This window comes from Genypterus blacodes, unplaced genomic scaffold (assembly GCF_046128005.1).
Source record: "Genypterus blacodes isolate CSIRO-AG114 ecotype Tasmania unplaced genomic scaffold, CSIRO-AGI_Gbla_v1 ptg000021l_1, whole genome shotgun sequence".
Taxonomy (NCBI): domain Eukaryota; kingdom Metazoa; phylum Chordata; class Actinopteri; order Ophidiiformes; family Ophidiidae; genus Genypterus; species Genypterus blacodes.
In genome coordinates, this window is record NW_027466834.1 from 5,545,182 (window position 1) to 5,564,606 (window position 19,425).

The following is a 19,425-nucleotide window of genomic DNA, read 5'->3' on the forward strand; positions in this document are numbered from 1 at the left end:
ACGGAGATGGCACCATGCCAAGCGCAAAACTAGCAGGCATTCCCGGGCACCATCAGATGTGTGGTACAAAAGGTTACCAAATGCTGACGCCAAAGGGTAGCAGAAGGTTGGATCGAGCGCCCGCAAATGCAACTGTGATGGACGTGTGGGACGAAAACTACTTCCTCCCTGCTAACTCTGCTCAGTGCCAACCGCCGCACTGGAAGGAAGAGACCGCCTATTACAAAGAGCGAGGAACGTACCATTCAATTATGCAGAAGAAGAGTAGGTGGAAGAAGGGGAATAACAAGCGAAATGAATAAAGGATATAGAGGAAGAGGTAATGAGGAATTTTCTGCCTAACGAACAACAGTGGGATAGGGGGTACAAGGATGATGAAGAGCCTCTTCCCTGCGTACACACACCTGGGATCTTCTTAAAGGGATATCCCCTCAGAATGCTGTGTGTGTTAAAGGGAGGGATGTGCTGGCATCAGCTCCACAGTGTCAAGCTGTGTTTCTCTATTGCCAGTCAGGGAGGGTGCTGCAGTCGTCAGGGGCGGGCAACTGTCTGGGCATCTCATCTGCAGCTAATTAACAGCCACACACTAATTCTAACAGCCGATCATAATTAGCGATTTAATCGCTCGTCAACGTTTTTCTCCCCCCTTAAATTGTGGCTGCTATTTGGACACGTGCGGATAAGCTAAGGAACACTGGATCCCCCTCCCCTCCTTCTCGTCCTTTCCTTCATCCTTGGCTCCAGACTCCAGTGGGATCTTAATTAAGCCTGGGCTTGCTTCATTATGCAAATGGAGTACAATAAACGACAGCAGAGGTGGAGCTGGATCCAGACTGAGATGGAATTATGGGAGGGAAGCAATGGAAGTGGAAAATGGAGAGATGTGGAAGGCTACCAGCATCTGCGTTGGGATGTTACAGTGTTTACAATAATTGTATGTTGTTGTTAGCTTTGTGTCTTTGGTGTGGTTGAGACCTACACGTTCCACATATGGTGTGAGAGACAACATTGCTTGAACTGATGCTGTATCTCTGCTTCCACTGGAAACCTTCTGTGAAATAAGCCTGGATTCCCATAATTTCTTCTCTCACAAAGAAAATTCATAAGGGAATGAGGACAATGAAATCTTTAATATCACCAGTTGGCCGTTGTCGTGGATACGAAGAGAGATGGTAGAGATAGGGAAGCAGACAGAAACACTGACAGTGGCGGCAGCATGGCAGCTAATGTCATCTCAGTTTAATCATCACATGGGATCATGGGGTTCATGAAAATTCATTTGCATATCATTAAATGGAGAGAGGTTATTTGGTACAGGCAGCCAAAATGGGATTGGATGAAGGAAGGAGAAAAAAAGGCAAATGGAGGGGCTCGTTATTAAACAGCAATGTTTTATAGTCCGCCAGCCGATTCATTTAATTTGGGCGTAATTAAAATGTGTCAGACTCAATCAATCATTCCAACAGGGATACTATCAATGCTTCAGTCTGAAAGAGGAGTAATCAGTGGATATACGGCTGTGCGTTCTCCAATAACAGCCAAAGTGCCTCTGTGTTCCGTGAGTTTGACTCATCCACTTGTGTTTTTCTAATTTGTCTGACAGAGATGATCAAAACCGTTGTGACTCGTACGTATTGTGTTGCGACACTTCTGCCCGTGACAGGTGGTGATACCTCTCTGTTAGTAAGAGGATCGCTCACACTGTCTTTTTGACCTTAGAAGTAAGCTGTCATTGGTGTGTGAGTGCGTGTGCATTTCACATTTGCATAAGTGATGTAATTAGACCTCCCTTTCACATGCAGATCAGTTTGACAACATGACAATCACTCTAACACACACAACCGTACACACGCACACACACATGCAGCAACACACGCTTACTGCCGTGACCACCCCCGTATCATGGGGAGTCTGTTGTCTGTGAGCAGAGAGTGTAAAGATTAACATAATCCAGCTAATAAGTGTGAGTAATATTCACACAGTGACGCGTGGCGTAGACACTGTCCTGCTGATGCGTATTTGTATCTCATTATAGATGTAAAGTACTGAAGAGGAGGGGGGGGGGGGGCTGTGTGTGGATGGGGAGGGGTCACAATAAAAGTGCAGGCCTGAATGTAGAGACACCAGACAATGACAATAAGCAACACTATCTTTATGGAGTTACTAAATCCATCCTTTGAGAGGTGTATTGAGCACTATGATGATGCAGACAGATTACACCGGGTTCTGTGTAACTGGGATGCTTGAGTTGGATACAAAATGTCATTCTGCTGCTTCCATAAACATACAGAGACAATGGCGCAGATTTTTTCTCTATATTTACAGTATCGAGCAGTACGGATTGTCAGCTTTTGCCGCAGAATGTAGGAATTATAAATAGTGTGTATTTGCGCTTGCAGGCTAGCTCTGCCACATGATTGATTAGGATGGTGTGACGACCATTAAAAAGTCATTTAAAAGATGGATAGGGACCACATTTCCAAATAAAAACCACTTTATACCTGATGAAGTGCTGAACAAACTCTCCTTCAAAGACATTTACTGATTACTCCCCGTGTGTGAGTGAGTGTAGTGTGGAGAGGCAGTGTATTGCTCTGCATCAGCTATAGGAGATACTAAAGCAATCAGCGGGCTGCAGTCAGTCAGTAAGTGATGATAATGGTGACATATTCGGAACAAAAATTAGAAAACAATTATGTAGATGAGAAAAAGCATCACGGATTTGATTGGAAGAGTGGCCCATCTACATATATGTATGTCGGCACAAACAAGCAAATGCACGTCATAAATAAGCCTAACATGCACATGCACACACACACACACACGCGCCACGATTGAAATGTATCTGATATCTCGGCGTTGCTTTGACTGAAGCCTTATCCAAAGAAGCAGAGCTCTGTGTTTGAACGCGTGTATATATTTCAGCTCTGTCTCTTTAACTCAGGGCTCCGCCACAGCAGTATGCTTTGGGATTCATGCATAAACATGAGCTGGCCTTTCAGCTCTCTCCTCACATAACCAATCTAAATCTAAATGAGCCCCCACTACAGATACACCAGCAGGCAATGACATTACACTCCCCCCCCCCCCCCCCCACCCCAGCCCCAGCCCAACCCCCTACTCTCCCCTGCTACCCCCAGCGACACATATACACCAGCAGGCAATAATTTCACGCCATCCCTCAAAGCCCCCCCACCTCCTCTTTGCGCACACACACTCGTACCCCTTTTTTTGCCGCAACCCCACCAGCTGCAGCGTACTCATTTGATTAAGAGGGGGAGGACAGGGAGAAGGAGAAATGGTGGGGGATCACTTTATCAGGATGACTTTCTAAGATGGCTATCATGAAGATATCTCCAGCCCTCTTCTCTGTGTTTATTTTGCTATTGTTGTCGCAACATATCTGCTTGACTAATTTCGACAACCCCCGTTCAATTCTGTTTCAATGTTGCGCTTCCTCTGCTGTCACATTTCTGTGTGACAGTTCAACGTAATGCCTCGCTGCTCGTGAAGCAGCAGCGAATACCAGGTTATGATTGTAACTCTGCATGAATAACATACACCAATGCTCCTTTTTAAGTTTTTTCCTTTCTGGCAAGTTAGCTTATCAACCACTGGGAAGTTTTACAGTAAAAGCAAGAACAAAATAATAAATTCTGCTCTGCCAACCTACTCTGTGGTCTTTTGAGATGTTGCATATGAAAATCTTCATGTCCTAAATGTGCTGTAGTATGCAATTTTCCTCCCCTCTCTCCTAGAGTCGTAAAACACATTATCATCAGCAGCAGCAGCAGGAGCAGCAGTGTAATTCATCCCAGGTCGTTAATATTCATCATATCATTTAGTCACAAAGGAAACTCATCTGGCTGAATGTCACAGATGTAATTAATGAAGTGACCCCAGAGGTCACGGCTCCATTCACCAAACGCCTTCCACACTGGCGCATTACACACACACGGTCGCACATCAAAAGCCTTCCAGCCAGACACACACCGCCATGGAACATACAACCTGGAATATGAAACCCATATATAATAGGCAGACACCCTTACATGCCACAACACTCACAAAATGGCTTCTCTCGGAACGACCAAAGAGATGAGACCACAGCGTGCACCAAAGCAGACTTTATTTAGCTCAGTGGAGTGAGGGAGGGGAAAGTAAGAGAAACACACACCAGAAAGGGAGAACTTGGGGAAAGGGAGAATATAGACACACTAAACCACTGGAGCAGGACATAAGGACAGGTGCACATCACAGGTATCTTTTTGGTCATCACTATGGCAACAACATATCCAGGAAAAAAATGAAAAGAATAGTTTTACCTACATTAAGGATAACAGAGTCCCTTCACCATAGAGGACCCCAATATGTACATCTTACAGTCACTAAGATCAAGAGAACACGAGAGAAATGAAAAATGAAAATAATCAGTATACAAAAAAACTGCCTTGTGGTATTTGGAATGCACATTTCTGTACAGAAGAAAGCTCATTGGCATTGTCGTAAACATTGGTTAGTTTAAGAGCAAAAACATGACAGAGAAAGTCAGTCCACATCCTTTGGAAAGTTGGCTGCGATGCCAGTCTGAGTTCAGCGAGGCTGTTTGAGCTGGACAAAATGGACTAGTGACACTGCAACACAGAAGGACTGACACCATACCAGAGGAAGGTTTGGGGCTGAACTCCTTCAAATAGCTATGCAGTATCTTCAGAACAAGTGAGAAGGTTCCTCTAACATCTGGAAGCATCTGTCTTAGATGAAAAACTATTTCTGGTATCACGGAAGCCTTTTTTGTTATCTTCGGAAAAAATCGGGGATAAATAAGAGGATACTGAAAAACAGACTTGATGGAATTGAGCCCCACATATCCATTTGTTTTCAACAGAAAAACCGAGGAGCATTTTTATCAACAGCATCACAGGTATCATTACAGTTTGTAGTCATTAAAGCCTAGTGGTAAAGCGATCAGAGCATGCATCTTTCTACAGTATCATTAGAAACTACAGTACATTAGCAGCAAACTGGACATCCTTAAGGGCTGAATTTCAACACTATGGTAATCAAACAAAGAAAAATAAACTGTGACATTTCTTCAGAGAAGTAAAACTCTTTAACCGCTATATTACAGACTGCCATGGCTCTAGTTTGGGGTTTTGGTTACAGTCTCCAGTGTGCTTCTGAGAGGCAGAAAACAGTAGCTTAGATACAGGGACTCCTTCCTTCTTTAAAAACAGCAATACATCGTCAAGTAAACAGTAGCGCTTATTTTGTAGGTCATATGGTTAAAGTATTATCACGTCTTTGGATTTTTGTCTTAAAGCATTAATTATTGTTTAGCTATTATTGTTATATTATCATTATTACAGTCAGAATAAGGACTTGTTGCAAATGAATAGAAGAAGAGAGGAGAGAAAAGGAGGAAGGTAAGGGGGGAGGGAGAGACAGGGAAAATAAATTAAGTGTACAAAAATAACATCAATAACATCCAAAGTTTTCCTCAGCTTTGCGCAGTAGCTCCCCTTCTTGTCAGTAGAAAATGAAGCTATGTCTCAAACATCCAATGAAGTCTTGAGTCAACCATACAAAAGCTAAATACTGTACATTTACCCCTCACACTATTAAACACTTTAGTTTCAATAAGGTTTATGCAACTATCTATAACTCAGAGGTGAAAAGCTCAGATCTTTGAAATGCAGGCATCTCTGTAGATATTTGTTTTTAATACTTAGTCCAAGATTTAACCGTGCTTCTGCTTTTAAAAAAACAGAGAAGTATAGTATTGGGATCACATTTGAAGAAGAGCCAAGTTGAGCTGTTGACCTGAGCATAGAAAGCTTTACATTAAATCACATAACATTGGTAAGCCATTGGTATATTCAAATAGAACGGAAAGGCAGTAAGTCACCTTGCCTGAACATATCAAAGCTGTCATAATCTTTTCATAATCATGACACTATTATATCGAAGCAAGACAGTTTATCTCAATCCATAAGATTTATATTAAGAAACTATTACTAAACACACACAATGTAAATTTGAGTTTGGTTAAAGTTTTCATATACAGTATAATGGTTGAGTGCTATAAAAATAGTTTGACCCTTTCAGGACAAACTGGCCTTTGCTTTCTGTGCTATTTGGGCTGTTATCCACTAAGGAACATACAAGGTGTACATGTACAACAGAAGACTTATCATTGGCTTGTGGAGGGTGAAGCTGCATTCTAGCACCATATCAGTCCATTGGTACTCTGCTTATCTTTGCCAGCGGCAGGTCTCACCCCTTCACCATACAGACGTCAGCTCTGCTGTTTGTTATTGAAAACAAACATGTTGAAATTAAATCCACAGACATGAAAAATTTTGGTTACGAGCTTTGGAATCTGAGTCAGTCTTTACAAAAGCTCTTTGTGAATACCTCAGTCTATTTCAAGGACATTATTCTGTTTTTTCTTCGTCTTCCACTGTTAACTGCTTTGTTTTCTTCAAGTTTATCTTTTGGAGATCTCTATTTACACTAAAATCTCTTTGACAATTTCTTTCCCAGCCTTGTACAGACTGGCACTACATGCTACACAGCTAGTCAACTAGCACTGTCTGGTGGAGGGCCCACTGAGAGTCTGTCATGCAGACTGAGAGGTAGACTGCAGGTCTAGCTGGGCAGTGAGGTCACATATTGGGAGAATGCTCTTTGGCCTCTGTGGCATCTGGTTGGTTTTCATTAATGTGGCGTTTGGTTGTAGTAGGGCGTCAGACAGGTAAGTAGAAGGAGCTCTATTCGGCAGGGAAGGTCAGGCCAGGAAGGACATAAACAACGGTACAAAAGGAGGAAAGCTGTGGTAGGCAGGTCTTGGTTTGGCCTCTCTCCTAGCTTCAGTTGAGAGAGTGTCTCTTTGGGCCACGGTGGCTCTGCATCTTTGGGGTGTTCGGGTTACACGTTTGGCAGCAAAGTGGACAGGTTTTGGTGGCCAGGTGTAGAGCTGGACGGCATGTAGAAAAAGGCGGGTGCGGTTTGGGAGAACTTAGAAGTAGAGTAGGAAGCAAAAGGACCCTAGCCTGCCTCTCTAAGCTCTGTCTCTCTCCCCCGCCCCCGCAGTCAGCTCGGCCTGCTCCCTCTCTGCAGAGTCAGAGCTCAGGCTCCTGGCCCTCTTCTCCTTGGCTCTGGCATTCTGGAACCACACCTACAGAAATGATTCATATGAGTAAAAAAGGTATAAGGAGAATAATCATTTAATAGACTTTTGACCTCTTTCCCCCAATTGATATTATTTTTAAACAGCATTTCAAAGAGTATTGATTATTTGCTAAATGTACCTGTACCACACGATGAGGCAGTCCCAGCTCCTGGCCCAGAGCCTCACACTCATGTCTGTTGGGTGTACGGTGGGTCCTATAAAAGTCTTTGAGCTGGAGTACCTGGAAATGGCTCATCTGTGTCCGTTGCCGCTGCTGCTGAAGGTGATGCTGCTGAGTTTGTGTCTCACCCCAGTCGGAGCTTGGACCCCCAGAGCCCTCAGGACTAAGAGACCCTTGGTCAGCCAAACTGGAACTCTCCTCACAGGGGTAGTCCTCTTCATCTTCTTCATAGTCATCATACTCGTCTGGGTTGTTCACATCAGTGGTTGAAGACAAAGAGACCATAGGTGTCTTCGCAGTTTGCTCTTTGCTGATGACATAGCCAGGGTTTGGGATATGGTTGGAGGAGACAGATGGGCCTGCCCTGTCCATGGCAAACGATAAAGCCATGTTTGCCATTTGGCTATTGGATCCGCTCATTGACAAGTTGTAGCCTGCTCTCTCAGCCTCTGCCCAGTGCCGGGACCTCATGTGGGCATCCAGAGCACTCTTTACTTTGAAGAGAGCCCTGCAAAATGGACAGCGCAGGTGGTTGAAACCCAAGCTGAAACTGGATCCTGGCCCCATTGACCGGAACTGCCCTTTTCTCTCTCTTGCTCGAGTATTCTGAAACCAGACCTGTGAAGAAGGAAAAGCCAGAGTATTTTTAAAAGCTAATCACACAATAGCATTAATGTATATGCTCCCTCTTTCTCATCATATCTCTCTTTCATATGTACACACACACACACACACACAAAAACAAAGATCCATTAAGTACCTGAACTACACGTCTTGTGAGGCCCACATCCCGTGCAATGCTTTCCAGCACACCTCTGGTGGGGTTGGAGTCCAAGCTGTATCGCTGATACAACACTTCAAGCTGTTCTGGTGTGATGGTTGTTCGCTGGCGTTTATCCCGTCGCTGCTCTTCTTCAGCTTCTCTCCTACTCCTTTGAGCTTCAAAGTTGGCCTCTGACATAAGCTTTGAATTCTGCTTCATGGAGGCCAGGGAACTTTGAGATAGACTGGAGAGGGGGTTATTTGAGTGATCAGAAGGTGTATTCTTAAGTTGTATGTTATTCATATGTGCCATCATGGGATGTGTGGGATTTGGATGCATCTGAGACATAGTGCCTGAAAGCATTTGGCTGGCCATCAGGGTGTGATTAGGGTGAAGCATCATGTAAGGCATTGTTCTGTCTGTGAAACCAGAGTGGAGGAGTTGAACCTGGGACTGTGCTGCCAGGAGATGTCTGGTTTGATGCTCCTGCCACAGCTGGAATGATGGCAGCGATGACGGACAAAGAGCGCACTGGAAGTGCGGCTGGGTTGGGGCTTGGAGCAGATTTTGTGGCTTTGTTTCAATGGACAGAGTAGAGGTGGCATCGGGCATTTGAGTTTTACTCGTTTCAGACTCTGCAACAGAAGAATGACTGGATGCTACATAAACACTCTTTTCAACAGCTGGAGAAGAGGGAGGGCTGGAATGAGAAGCTGACAGGATGGTGGGTGCTGCTTTCTGGGAAGAAGATGATGACTGTGCTTGGGATTTCTCAGGGGTGCTTTTTGGCTGCACCTGGGGCTCAGGTTCAGGTGTCTGCTTGGCTTCAGCAACTTCTTTACCCTGGATTTCAACATCTGAAATTCCATTTTGACTCATGTTAGCTTGAACCGCATTTGTATTATCCTCTTTCTCTGTAACAGGGTCTAGTTCACCTTTGCCTGGGAAATGCTCAATACCTGTGCTGTGTGGAGAGGAATCCAGAGCAGGTGAATCAGGGTGAGTGTAGTACTCATAGGTAAGATCCATGGAGTTTTCATTGTGACTATCACCTTGCCCTTCATCACCACAGATGTTATCTTCGTTATCATCAGAATTCTTATGGCAGCCATTTCTTACCCTTTGAATGTTGTCGAGCTGATTCCCATCAGTCCCCCTGTCTTGATTTTTGCGAGCTCTCTGTCTAGCATTTTGGAACCAAACTACAATGATTCTGTTAGGAAGGGACAGCCGAGCAGACAACCGGTCATATTCTTCCTCTCTGGGGTAGGGGGTCGCCTCAAAGACTCCTTGCAGTGTTTCCAGCTGTTGCTCAGTGAATCGAGTCCGAGAACAGCGGCGGCCCCTGTGGGGCTCCATTCTGAGGAGATCTGCTGTCTGGGGTTGTGGGGAGGTGTTGGCTGGGAGGCCTGGGGATAGTGAAGATGGGGAAAGAGTAGGAGTCTGTGCAACTTCCTCTTTGGACTCCTCAAGTGCTGTGGTGGGTGGGTTATTAAAATTGTAAGGGGAGTCCTTGTCTCGCTGGCGCTCCTTAAATAGGGTGTTGCGGAACCAGTGTTTGATGACTTTGTGAGGCAGACCAGACAGAGCGGACATCCTCCTGACTTCGTCATCACTGGGGAGGCTGTTAATGTCAAAGTGTTTCCTCAGGACATTCAGTTGATCCTCTGAGATACGTGTCCGTGTTCTCTTACATTGCTGTTGCTCAAGCAATGTTGGACTGACTTGGGCTTGGTGTTGTCCTGATAGGATGGGGCTGAGCTGTGATGGCTGGCTCAGTAATGCAGGACTAAGCTGTGGAGGCTGGCCTAGCAAAGCTGCGCTGGGTTGGGATTGTTGAGCTAACAATACTGGACTAAGCTGTGGTTGCTGCCCGAGCAATGCTGTGTTCAGTTGGGCTTGGTAGAGTTTTGCCAATTCAGGGTTCAAACTTGAGTCCAACCAATGTTGGGGTTGGAGAGCCATAGACTGCATTACGACAGGAGAGAGGAGAGGCAGATCCATCGGGAAAGGAATGGGCGGCAGTGGAAGCGTAGGCATAGGCAGTGAGGGTATGGGAAGTTGTGACAAAGACAGAGGAAGCATTGGTCCTAAAGGCAAAGGAAGCGGCATGGTCTTGGCTGGCGATATGCTTTGCGGAGCAGCTGGTGCAGATGTGCTTGCGGTGGGCCCCTCCTGTTGTGGAAATGTTTCAGGTTGAGAAGGAGATGGAGGGGGGGAAGGTGCAGGGGCAGTTGGTGTTATGTCTAAAGCTAGAGCACATGTTTTGGTAATAGGATCTGAGACTGAGGGGGCAGGTGAAGGTGAAAGGGGTTTAACTTGGGTTTTAATTGTTTCTGGCTCTGATTCTGAGGATATGTCTGGGCCTGCAGCATGAGCTGAAGTCTCCCCAGATTTAAGCTGTGTGAGAGGGTACAGCCGGTCATATCGCGACCTGTATTCTTTAGAAAACCTTTCCAATGCTGCCGTAGGGAACAGCGCCCTGTGGATGTATTCCTGGTGGCTTTTTAAAATCAAGGCATCTGAAAAGAATTTACCACAGTCACTACATTTTTCTCCGTTTCCACAGCATCCTTTCTCTCTTTTTGTTAAAGACTCCTCCTTTAGCTTTTTCTCCTGTGGCACGCTTTCTATCTCTCCTTGTTTGGTCTCCTCATTACACCCTCCCACCTGTCCTTCCTGTACTTCATTAGGTTCATCTCTTTCCTTCCCCGTGCACACCATCTTTTTGATATCAGCGCACACTTGCTTGTGTGGCATTATTTGGGTTGCTATCTGCTGCTGGTTTCTGTGTCTACTTTGTATATATTGCAACGCTAACTCATAGCCATAACTCTGTAGCAGGGCTCTGACAGGTTCCCCATTCACAGCAGCATATGGCACTCTGGGTGGGGGACACTGCAATCCAAGCGGAGGGGAGGTGTCTTTGTCCCCCTTTTTTCTCTCAGTTTTAATAGTAGGAACAGGCATTTCTTCTTTTCCTTCGTCAATACTACAGGTGCTGTTTTCTCTTTCCGTCTGGTCAATGGAGGACGCACTACAGCCTTCTTCAAGCTTAGCAACATACACATGTTCACTCGGTTGGCTTGCAGCTGAGTTTGAGCGTTGTCTCTGCGTTTGTTCCTCCTCTACTTTAAGCAGGGATTCTGTAGCCTCTGTCTTAAACAGTTCTGTTACAGCGGAGTTGGCGAATTCAACCTGGCTAAATTCTGGACTCTTAATAGATAAGTCTGGGCTAAGTTTCATATCTCCAGAAAGGTAAAAGGGCAAAAGAAGATGCTGCTGTAGAGAGAGCAAGTTGTCTGGTGTCAGGGAGAAGTGCTGTTTAAGGAGATTCTCTGGCCCTAAGGGAAGGTGCTGTATCAGCTGGGCCTGAAGCAGGGCTGTGTGCTGTTGTAACTGGGCCTGTGCCTGTGCCTGGACCTGGGCTAACTGCTGCTGCTGCATTAACATCAACTGGTTTCTGGATGCCAGCAGCTCTGCTACTCTCTTTTTTGCCTGCTGACTATCAGTTGGACCATGCAGGGTTGACTGAGCCTCAACCACTAAATTGTGGCCCAATAACGAAGAGGCTGAAGAACTCAGTGTGTCTGACCTCTTGGTGGCAGGAAGACTTTTGGACATTTCTTCCCGGGTTGTGACTCCCTGAGTGGCAACAGTGGTGCCAGATACAGGAGCACTTGAAGCTGCGGCTGTGTTCTGAGCTGCACGGGCTCTAGTCTGGTGAAGAACAGAGCGAAGATGTATGTCTAATGTGGAACTCTGGCTGTAGCCCACGCCACACAATCGACAGCGGTAGGGTCTGGGATCTGGGCCACGTGGAGCTTCAGAGGCAGCCACCCCTGGGCTAGAATCCTGCAAGGCTCGTCGGGCCCGGTGCAGATGAGACACAGAGTTAAAATGGACCAGGAGAATAGTTTTCTGGGTGAAGGACTCAGAACATATGGTGCATTTATAGGGCCGGGATGGATCCAGATAGCGGTCCATGGTGGGGTTGGAGCTCTTCTTGACAAGGGAGCTAGCACTGGGTTCTGATACGCTCTCCTCCTGTGGCCCTTTCTCCGGCTCTGTTAAATCCTCCTCTCCTCCATCAGCTTCACCTGCTACATTCTTCTGTTTAATTTTGATTTCATCTTTTTGTTCCTTATTCTCCTCAATCCCAAGCACGTCATCTTCATCTATCTCGTCATCCTCACCCTCTCCTGCTTCTTGACCCACTTGAGGGGATAAGCTGATGTCTTGTTGTACTGAACTCATAGTGTGCTCGGTGTGTGTTTGAGCAGCATGAGCGGGTAAGAGTGTATTCTGCCCCTGCGTGCTATCCAGCTGTAAGTGTGTGTTCTGCATATGTCTCTGCAGAGCCTCCTGACTGCGGCACTGTCTAGAACAGAGAGGGCACTCTGTCGCCGCCCTCATGGCATGGTACTGCCAGTGCAGCTTGAGCTTCTCCTGTGTGGGGAACGCCAGGCTGCACCTGCTGCAACGGAACCGGTAACCATGGCGATCAGAAAGGGGAGGAGGATCGCTGGGTGGTGAGGTGGGCGGTGAGGAGGGGGGGATCTGAGTTGGGGACTGAGGAGCCATTCTGCCATTGGAAGGGTGAGCAGTGGTGTCTTCCAGGGGTGGGGTGAGTAGAGCGGTGACATCTTTGGGTGCAGCGACATCTCCCTCAGTATTTTCCTCTGACATGCCTGGAAATTCAGAAAACGTGATGTGAAAACAAACAAGACTGCATATTTGTGTTCAGAACATATATGATGGTTTGGTTCCCTTGAGACTGCTGCTGTAATAATAATATCTTACTAGCAATATTAATAGTCATATATATCACCAGGATTTTTTCTTTATTTATGATTAGCTTTGACAAAACGTTAAATACACAAGCGTAAATGTGCATAAGCCCACCTTTATTTTTCTGTGAATCAGCTCCGACACTGGAATCAGCAGGATGGGAGCCATTTTCATTCTTATTCTTGCTGTTTTTGTACTTCTGTGTGTCGTCTGCGAGCGAGTCTGTCTCCGTCTGCAGCCCTGTCTCCATCTCAAGCGGCGGTTGTTCGACGGACGGTGTCACCTTAAGGCAAGCAAATGTGATATTTGTCAGCGTTTATTATCGGTTAGATGCAGTGTTATTTTTTTGAAATTTTGAATAAAGAAATAAGGAACGCTGTTTAATATTCTCACTCCAATATTATGAATAAAACATGTTTAATTGTACAGCATAATAGCAAGCAGATATCACTTTTTATAAACAAGGCATTCCCTGTCCAAATATCATAAAACATTAAACAGTGAATATGTAAGTGTATTGTTCTATCTTGCACCTGCCTGCACGGCACTGCGTGTAGCTAGACATCTTGGTAATAAGTGTATATGGTTGAGATATGTGGCTCTGCCCTTCAGCTCCAATGAGACCCTCCAACATGCCCCAAGGGTTTAATAAAACTTTACAGAGCTGAATAATGAATTTATTTAAAGGCATTCTTCATATAGAACCCCCCACCCCACCCCGCCCTTCTCCACAGCTCTGAGACCAAATACTATATCTACATGAGCAGCAAGCTAGCCTTAGGATGGGCGACTAAGGATGAGATTTACATGACAAGAGTTTTCTCCGCATAACAGCTTCATAACAGAGAAAGGAAAGAACAACCACACACACATACACACTGCAGAGAAAACTGAAGGTCAGGCTTAATCTAGAGAGCGTAATTGGAAAGCAAGGTACATAATGGCCATCATCACCTCAGTCTGAATTAATGAACCTCAATTACTATCAGAGTGAGTGAGGGAGGGGGTATGAGGGGGAAGGAGGGAGATGGAAAGGGTGTGTGGGGGGGGGGGGGGGGGGGGGAGTCAGGGGCAATGAACAAAAAAACTGCTACGGTGAACGAGCGAGAGAGGAAGGGAGGGGTAACGCATAAGAAATTGAGAGAGAGCTTCGGAGAGTCAGAAGGGGGGGCGGGGGGGGTGCAAGAAAGGGAGAGAGAGAGGGGCAGGGAAGGAGATTGCAGAATAGGAATGATAGGAGTAGCTGGAGGGAGGGAGGGGCAGCGCAGGGGAGAAAAGGGTGAAAAGCAGTCAGTGAAGTGGAGGCGAAGAGAGCAAGAGACAAAGGCCACTTAGCATACGGGCCAGGGAGATGGAGGATGGTGATGTGGATAGATGACCAGTCTTTGTTAGTTGGAGAGACACAGTAAAAAGCATGGGGGCCCCTTTTTAGCTTGACTGCACTTCTGGTAATAGAGGGCTACTTAAACATGCATTATAGAAGGACTGGCTTTTCCCTCACTCACTCAGTCAAACCCTCTCTCCTCCACTCTAACAGATGCACATACACATACTCACAGATCTACAGAATGCACAGCTGCATCAAAGATGATAGCGGGGAGCTACTTAAACATGCATTAAAAAAAAAGCGCTGCCTTTCTCTCTGGTGCCTTCTTAATGGAATTGTCTCCCTACATTTCACTCTCCCCCATCCCCCAATCACATTGCTTTCTTATTTTCTCTTGCTTGCTAACTAACACACATACAACAAGCACACACGTGCATACTTACGGCGCTGATGAGCTTGTCTACACAGTCCTGGGCCACACTATGCACCTGTGTGAGATGCTGTCGAAGGAGTGTGTACGGGAGTTTGACCTGGCACAGGGGGCACTGGACAGTCTGACGGAAGAGAGAACAGCCACAAAAAATGCATGAATGCCTCGGAAATAAGAAAACCTTTTTTTTAATTTAGTATTGTGTCTGTTGTTTCCTTTGTTGAATTCATGTGCAAGTGATTGAAATGCGCATACGCCGCTCACCTGCTGGTTCTCATTTTGCTGGTGTATTCTGGGACGTTTTGCTGAGATGGTGTTTTCAATTTCCGCACATCCAGAGGACGGACGCTTGATGGAGGGCAGTGACTCCCTCTTTTCTCTTTCCTCGCCCCTAGTTTCCTCTTCAAAAATCATATTTGTACATGTAAATATACCCATGTTTACAATGACACATATTGCAAAGCTGTCTTCTTATTTATTGATCTACCATGCATGTGTTTAAAAATTAGTAGAGCAGACAGCCTTACCTGTCTCCTGCTCCTGCTTCACCCCCACATTTCGTGTGTCTTTGGTTTGGTCCAAAGGGCCAGTGGTGGTCTCACTGGAAGTTTCCATATCCTCACTGAGCTCTCCTGGGAGGGGGGGGGGGGGGATAGACCAACAGTTATATTAGACACAATGGTGCATATGCTCATGCAAACTATCAAGCTAATTGTAGTTGATATTATTCTCAGGATAGCACCCTTCAAAAAAGACCAATGTCTTTGGTCCACACTTCATTCTTCTTGGTCGCCTCCACACAATATTGATCAAGTATTGATTCTCCATTAGATTTTCCCTCAGAGGTGGAGTGGAGTTAATACGGACTTACAACAGATCGGTTCACCTCGATAGGTCTTAATCCACACAGAGACAGATCACAGGATAAACGTCATTTATGGGAAAATCCTGTACGACCCGAAGGTTTACTCTGACACCTCTCACAATCCAGATACACATTTATTGTTTGATTCTGACACAGACTGCACACCAGTGACTGGCCTCCACCTCCCCCCGTCCTCGTTCAAGGGATTGTATTGGTCCATTGATTAGCAGGTGCTAGTTAGCTGTTGTCGGAGGTGATTGGGGATGTAACAAGGATGTGTATCGACTAATCAATTTACATGATCAATATCTCAGCGACTGCCATTATTCATCCTCTCACTCTTTTCATCTTAATCCCATCGTCTCACTGATGGCTGCAGGCAAACACACACACATGCAGTGTTTTCACTCTAATGCGTCCTCTCACCTGTGACAGCATCGCAGCTTTTCCTGATGGTAAATATGGCTGCAAGCTCCTCTCCCCCCATTGGCTGCAGCTGTAGTAGACCTTCCCTCTGTTGATGGGTTGGGGTTTGACTGTGTTTCAGTAGCTGGAGTTTAGAGGAGGAGGAGTGGTTGCACAGGAGACAATGGAGCAGCCACGAACCTTCATCAACCTCAACATCATACTGCTGCAAGAACTGAAAACACAGGATGGAAAAGAGAGGAAAACATGTCATGTCAGTTATAATGAAAGTGAGTCACATAGAGGAAACACAGAGAAAGGTGTCTCAAAGTGTGCGTCTGTGTACTGACTCTGTAAACCCGGACGCTGGCCTCGTGATGCGAACCGAGGGAATGTCCACGGAGCTTCTCCAAACTGCTGGTCACGTAGTCGCACAGATTGCACCTCAGCTGGATGGGGTTGCCCTTAGCAATGAGGGCGGCCCCCTCCTGACCCCTGTCTCCGCCCTCCTGGAGGTGAGCAGCGAGCTGGTATCTGGTGCGGTGCCTGTCTGTCTGGCAGTGTAAGGAGAAGTTAGCCCTCAGGGGAGTGGTGTAGCCACACAGCCTGCAGTGGCAACCACCAGCGACCAGGGAGCACCACTCAGACTGGGGCAGGGAGCGCGGGGCGTTCAGGTGCTGCTCCACAGACTCTAAGCTGTCAGATGAAAAGCAGGTACAGATAAGGCATTGGAAGACACCCTGGGAAAGGGGTCCAGTGGGGGACAGAGGTGGGGCAGGTGGGGGTGAGGGGGACGGGGAGGGAGAAGGAGTCAGTGTAGATCCGAGGGTCACCGGCTGTTCTGGGACTGGCTGACTGCTCAGTCGCATGTTCAAGGAAAGCTCGCCGCCTGAAACACAGAGAGAAAAACAAATAAATATCTGAAGTGCACATATTTAAATTTTCTGAACCAGCAGCAGTTTGATGTACGGTGAGCTCACCTGTGCTTTGTAGGTGTTTAAGCTGGGGGGCAAGGCTCCTGCAGTGAGACAGATAGTAACCTCTCTGGAGTCGTAGCATGTTATGTGTGTGTTTCTCGCTGGTGGTGTGTATGCGCAGGTTGCGTGCAATGCTGGTCTCGTAGTCGCACACGTCACACCTCCAACGCTTGCCGTGAGAGTGAGAGTGTGCAGGTGGCGTGAGCTTGGCGGGAAGGGTAGTAGGCGTGTGAATAGAGAGTTGGAGTTTGTACGCTTGCTCGTCCACTGTGTGTCCGTTCGAGGAGCTGGTGTTGTTAGCGTGCGGGGTGAGAGAAGTGTTCAAGTGACCATTTGCGTGTCCCCCACTTTGAACGTTATTCAGGTGTTTGTCAGACTGCATGTGTATGCTCAGGTTGCCTTTAGATGAGGTAGCGTAGTCACACACCTCACAGCGGTAGGGCTTGTAACCACAGGCGTAGGTCTCACCGCGGGCCAAGCGAGGGTGGGGCTTCCCCGAACTGCAGTACCCACACACCCCTCTTGTTGCCCCGCCACACACACACTTCCCTCCGGAGGCACTGCAAACACACTGCCCTTCTGTCTCTGGATGTTTCTCTTTCATGTGGACTTGCAACGTATGCTGAGACTTATAGTGCCAGTTGCACTTGGGACATTTCAGCGTCTTGCAGGAATTGCGTGAGTGCATTATGGTCATGTGACTAGTCAGCGAATTGGGAGAGAGGTCTTGGTTGAGGTTTTTAAGGACAGCATCTTTCAGTTCCCCTTCTTTGTCTCTCTCGTCATCCAGTTCCATCTCGAGCTGGCTGTCGTTTGGTTCTGGAGCTTTGGCACCATCTCCATTGGAAATGGAAGAGTGAGGGACCCCTGGCAGCCCATCATCCTCACCAGGTGTACTGGCAGGTTCAGTGCCCACCGGTGGAAAAGCCAGGGCAGACTGCTGAGATTTAAAGCTCTGAGGAAACCCAGAAATCCAGCCCTGATCTTCCTTAATGTCTTTTACCTCTGTCTCGCTCAGCAGGGCGGAAGAGGAGGAAGGACAAATGAAGTGCTTTGGAGAGGTGGAGAGAAAAGGGGTGGGCTTTGGAGAGGTGGAAGGAGTGGGGGAGGGCTTTGGAGAGGCGGCTATTTTGCTGTCGAGTGTGCCACTGGCCTTTGCAGTGCTGGAAGAAGAGCTGTGCTGGCTCTGTTGAGGTAATAAAGAACATTTGGATTTGGTTTGGCTTTGGTTTGAGATGGCCTCCTCCTCTTCCTTCTCCTCCTCTCCATGTCTGCTGCTAAGGGCTGCTGGGAGGCCCCCTGCAACTGATGCCTCTCCAACACCTAACTGCACCTCACTTTCTTCCTTACTTTGCCCTAACAAATATCCCACCCTGACATCCTTCTTCATCCCCTGCTTTTGACACCCTCCATTCACCCGCGGGCCTCCCTCTTCTTTCTGCTCTCCTCCCTGGGTCTCTTCTCTAGCCTGGGACCCCTCTGCGCCCTCCTCCTCCTGCTGCTGAGGCAGGGTCAGGGGCTCTTTGGCAGGGGCCGGGACTGAGGTATGAGAGGATGACCCCTGCTCTGGAATGACCGCCAGGGTCAGGAGAGGAAGAGATAAAGCCTGGGGACTGAGGTCAGCATCTCTCTCCTCTCCTCCCCCTCCATCCCCTCCTCCTCCCTCACCGCTGTCCATACCGGAGGCTACAGCTGCCACACATTAGCACCCCACCTGTGAATTGGAGATACAGAGGAAGAGAGCAGGGCAGAAGAGGTAGAGAAAAGAGGGAACAGAGAGGAAAATGAAATACATGAGTCATGTAAATAATATTGCGTAACAGCAGAGAGCATTGATCAGAGTCCCTGGATAGCATCTGTTCAATACAGCTTTCACAGTGCACGATACAGAGCCTGGTTACTCAGGGGTTAGCGTTAGCCCTTAATGGGAAAATCAATAGCCTGAGCACTAAACTAGGTAGAGGAATGCGGGTAAAGTCTACGCAGGAGGTCTATAATATTCCTCAGGGGATAGGATTAAATAAAGAAGCCAACGCTTCTGAGCTAAAGGGCTAAACTAAATTGCCGCGCTTAGATAAAAAAGAACACTTTTTCAAATCCAGTGTAACAGTGGGTTCATCTTTAGCTGCGCCTGAGTACTGGATGTTATGTGAGGATAAGACATATAGCAGCGTCGTGCACACTGTTTTGTGTGAGCCATTATCTAGGCACGTAACGCAAAAACAGGGGGTGAAACACAACATTACAAAAGCCCACACAGCGTAATTCAATCCAGAACAATAGCTCTGAAAATGCATTTCCTGTTCAGTGAGGACTGTCAGAGGTGTCGTCTGTACCGAGGCGCTGCACTGCATTACATCTGAAGGTGGATGTAAGATTTTAATTGCATGTGTGATTTTTGTGCCCACGTCCCAATTTGTTTTCTACACACACACACACACACACACACAGACATACAAACAAATATTTAACATCTAAAACAAAGGATTTTTTTTGTTATCAATTGAAAGTT

General features: G+C 46.8%; 1 protein-coding gene across 1 annotated transcript; it reads right to left on the reverse strand.

Annotated features, from left to right (window-relative positions):
* Window positions 1–4,122: 4,122 nt before the first annotated feature.
* Window positions 4,123–17,793, reverse strand: LOC142991853 (zinc finger homeobox protein 3-like). Its single transcript, XM_076142013.1, has 10 exons — window positions 16,917–17,793; window positions 16,287–16,825; window positions 15,958–16,171; window positions 15,194–15,298; window positions 14,931–15,067; window positions 14,680–14,790; window positions 13,024–13,192; window positions 8,116–12,809; window positions 7,314–7,973; window positions 4,123–7,180 (listed from the first exon to the last, which is right to left on the reverse strand). Exons 1-10 carry the CDS (start codon window positions 17,707–17,709, stop codon window positions 7,064–7,066), a joined length of 7,539 nt encoding a protein of 2,512 aa, XP_075998128.1. The 5' UTR covers window positions 17,710–17,793; the 3' UTR covers window positions 4,123–7,063.
* Between the last annotated feature and the right edge of the window lie 1,632 nt (window positions 17,794–19,425).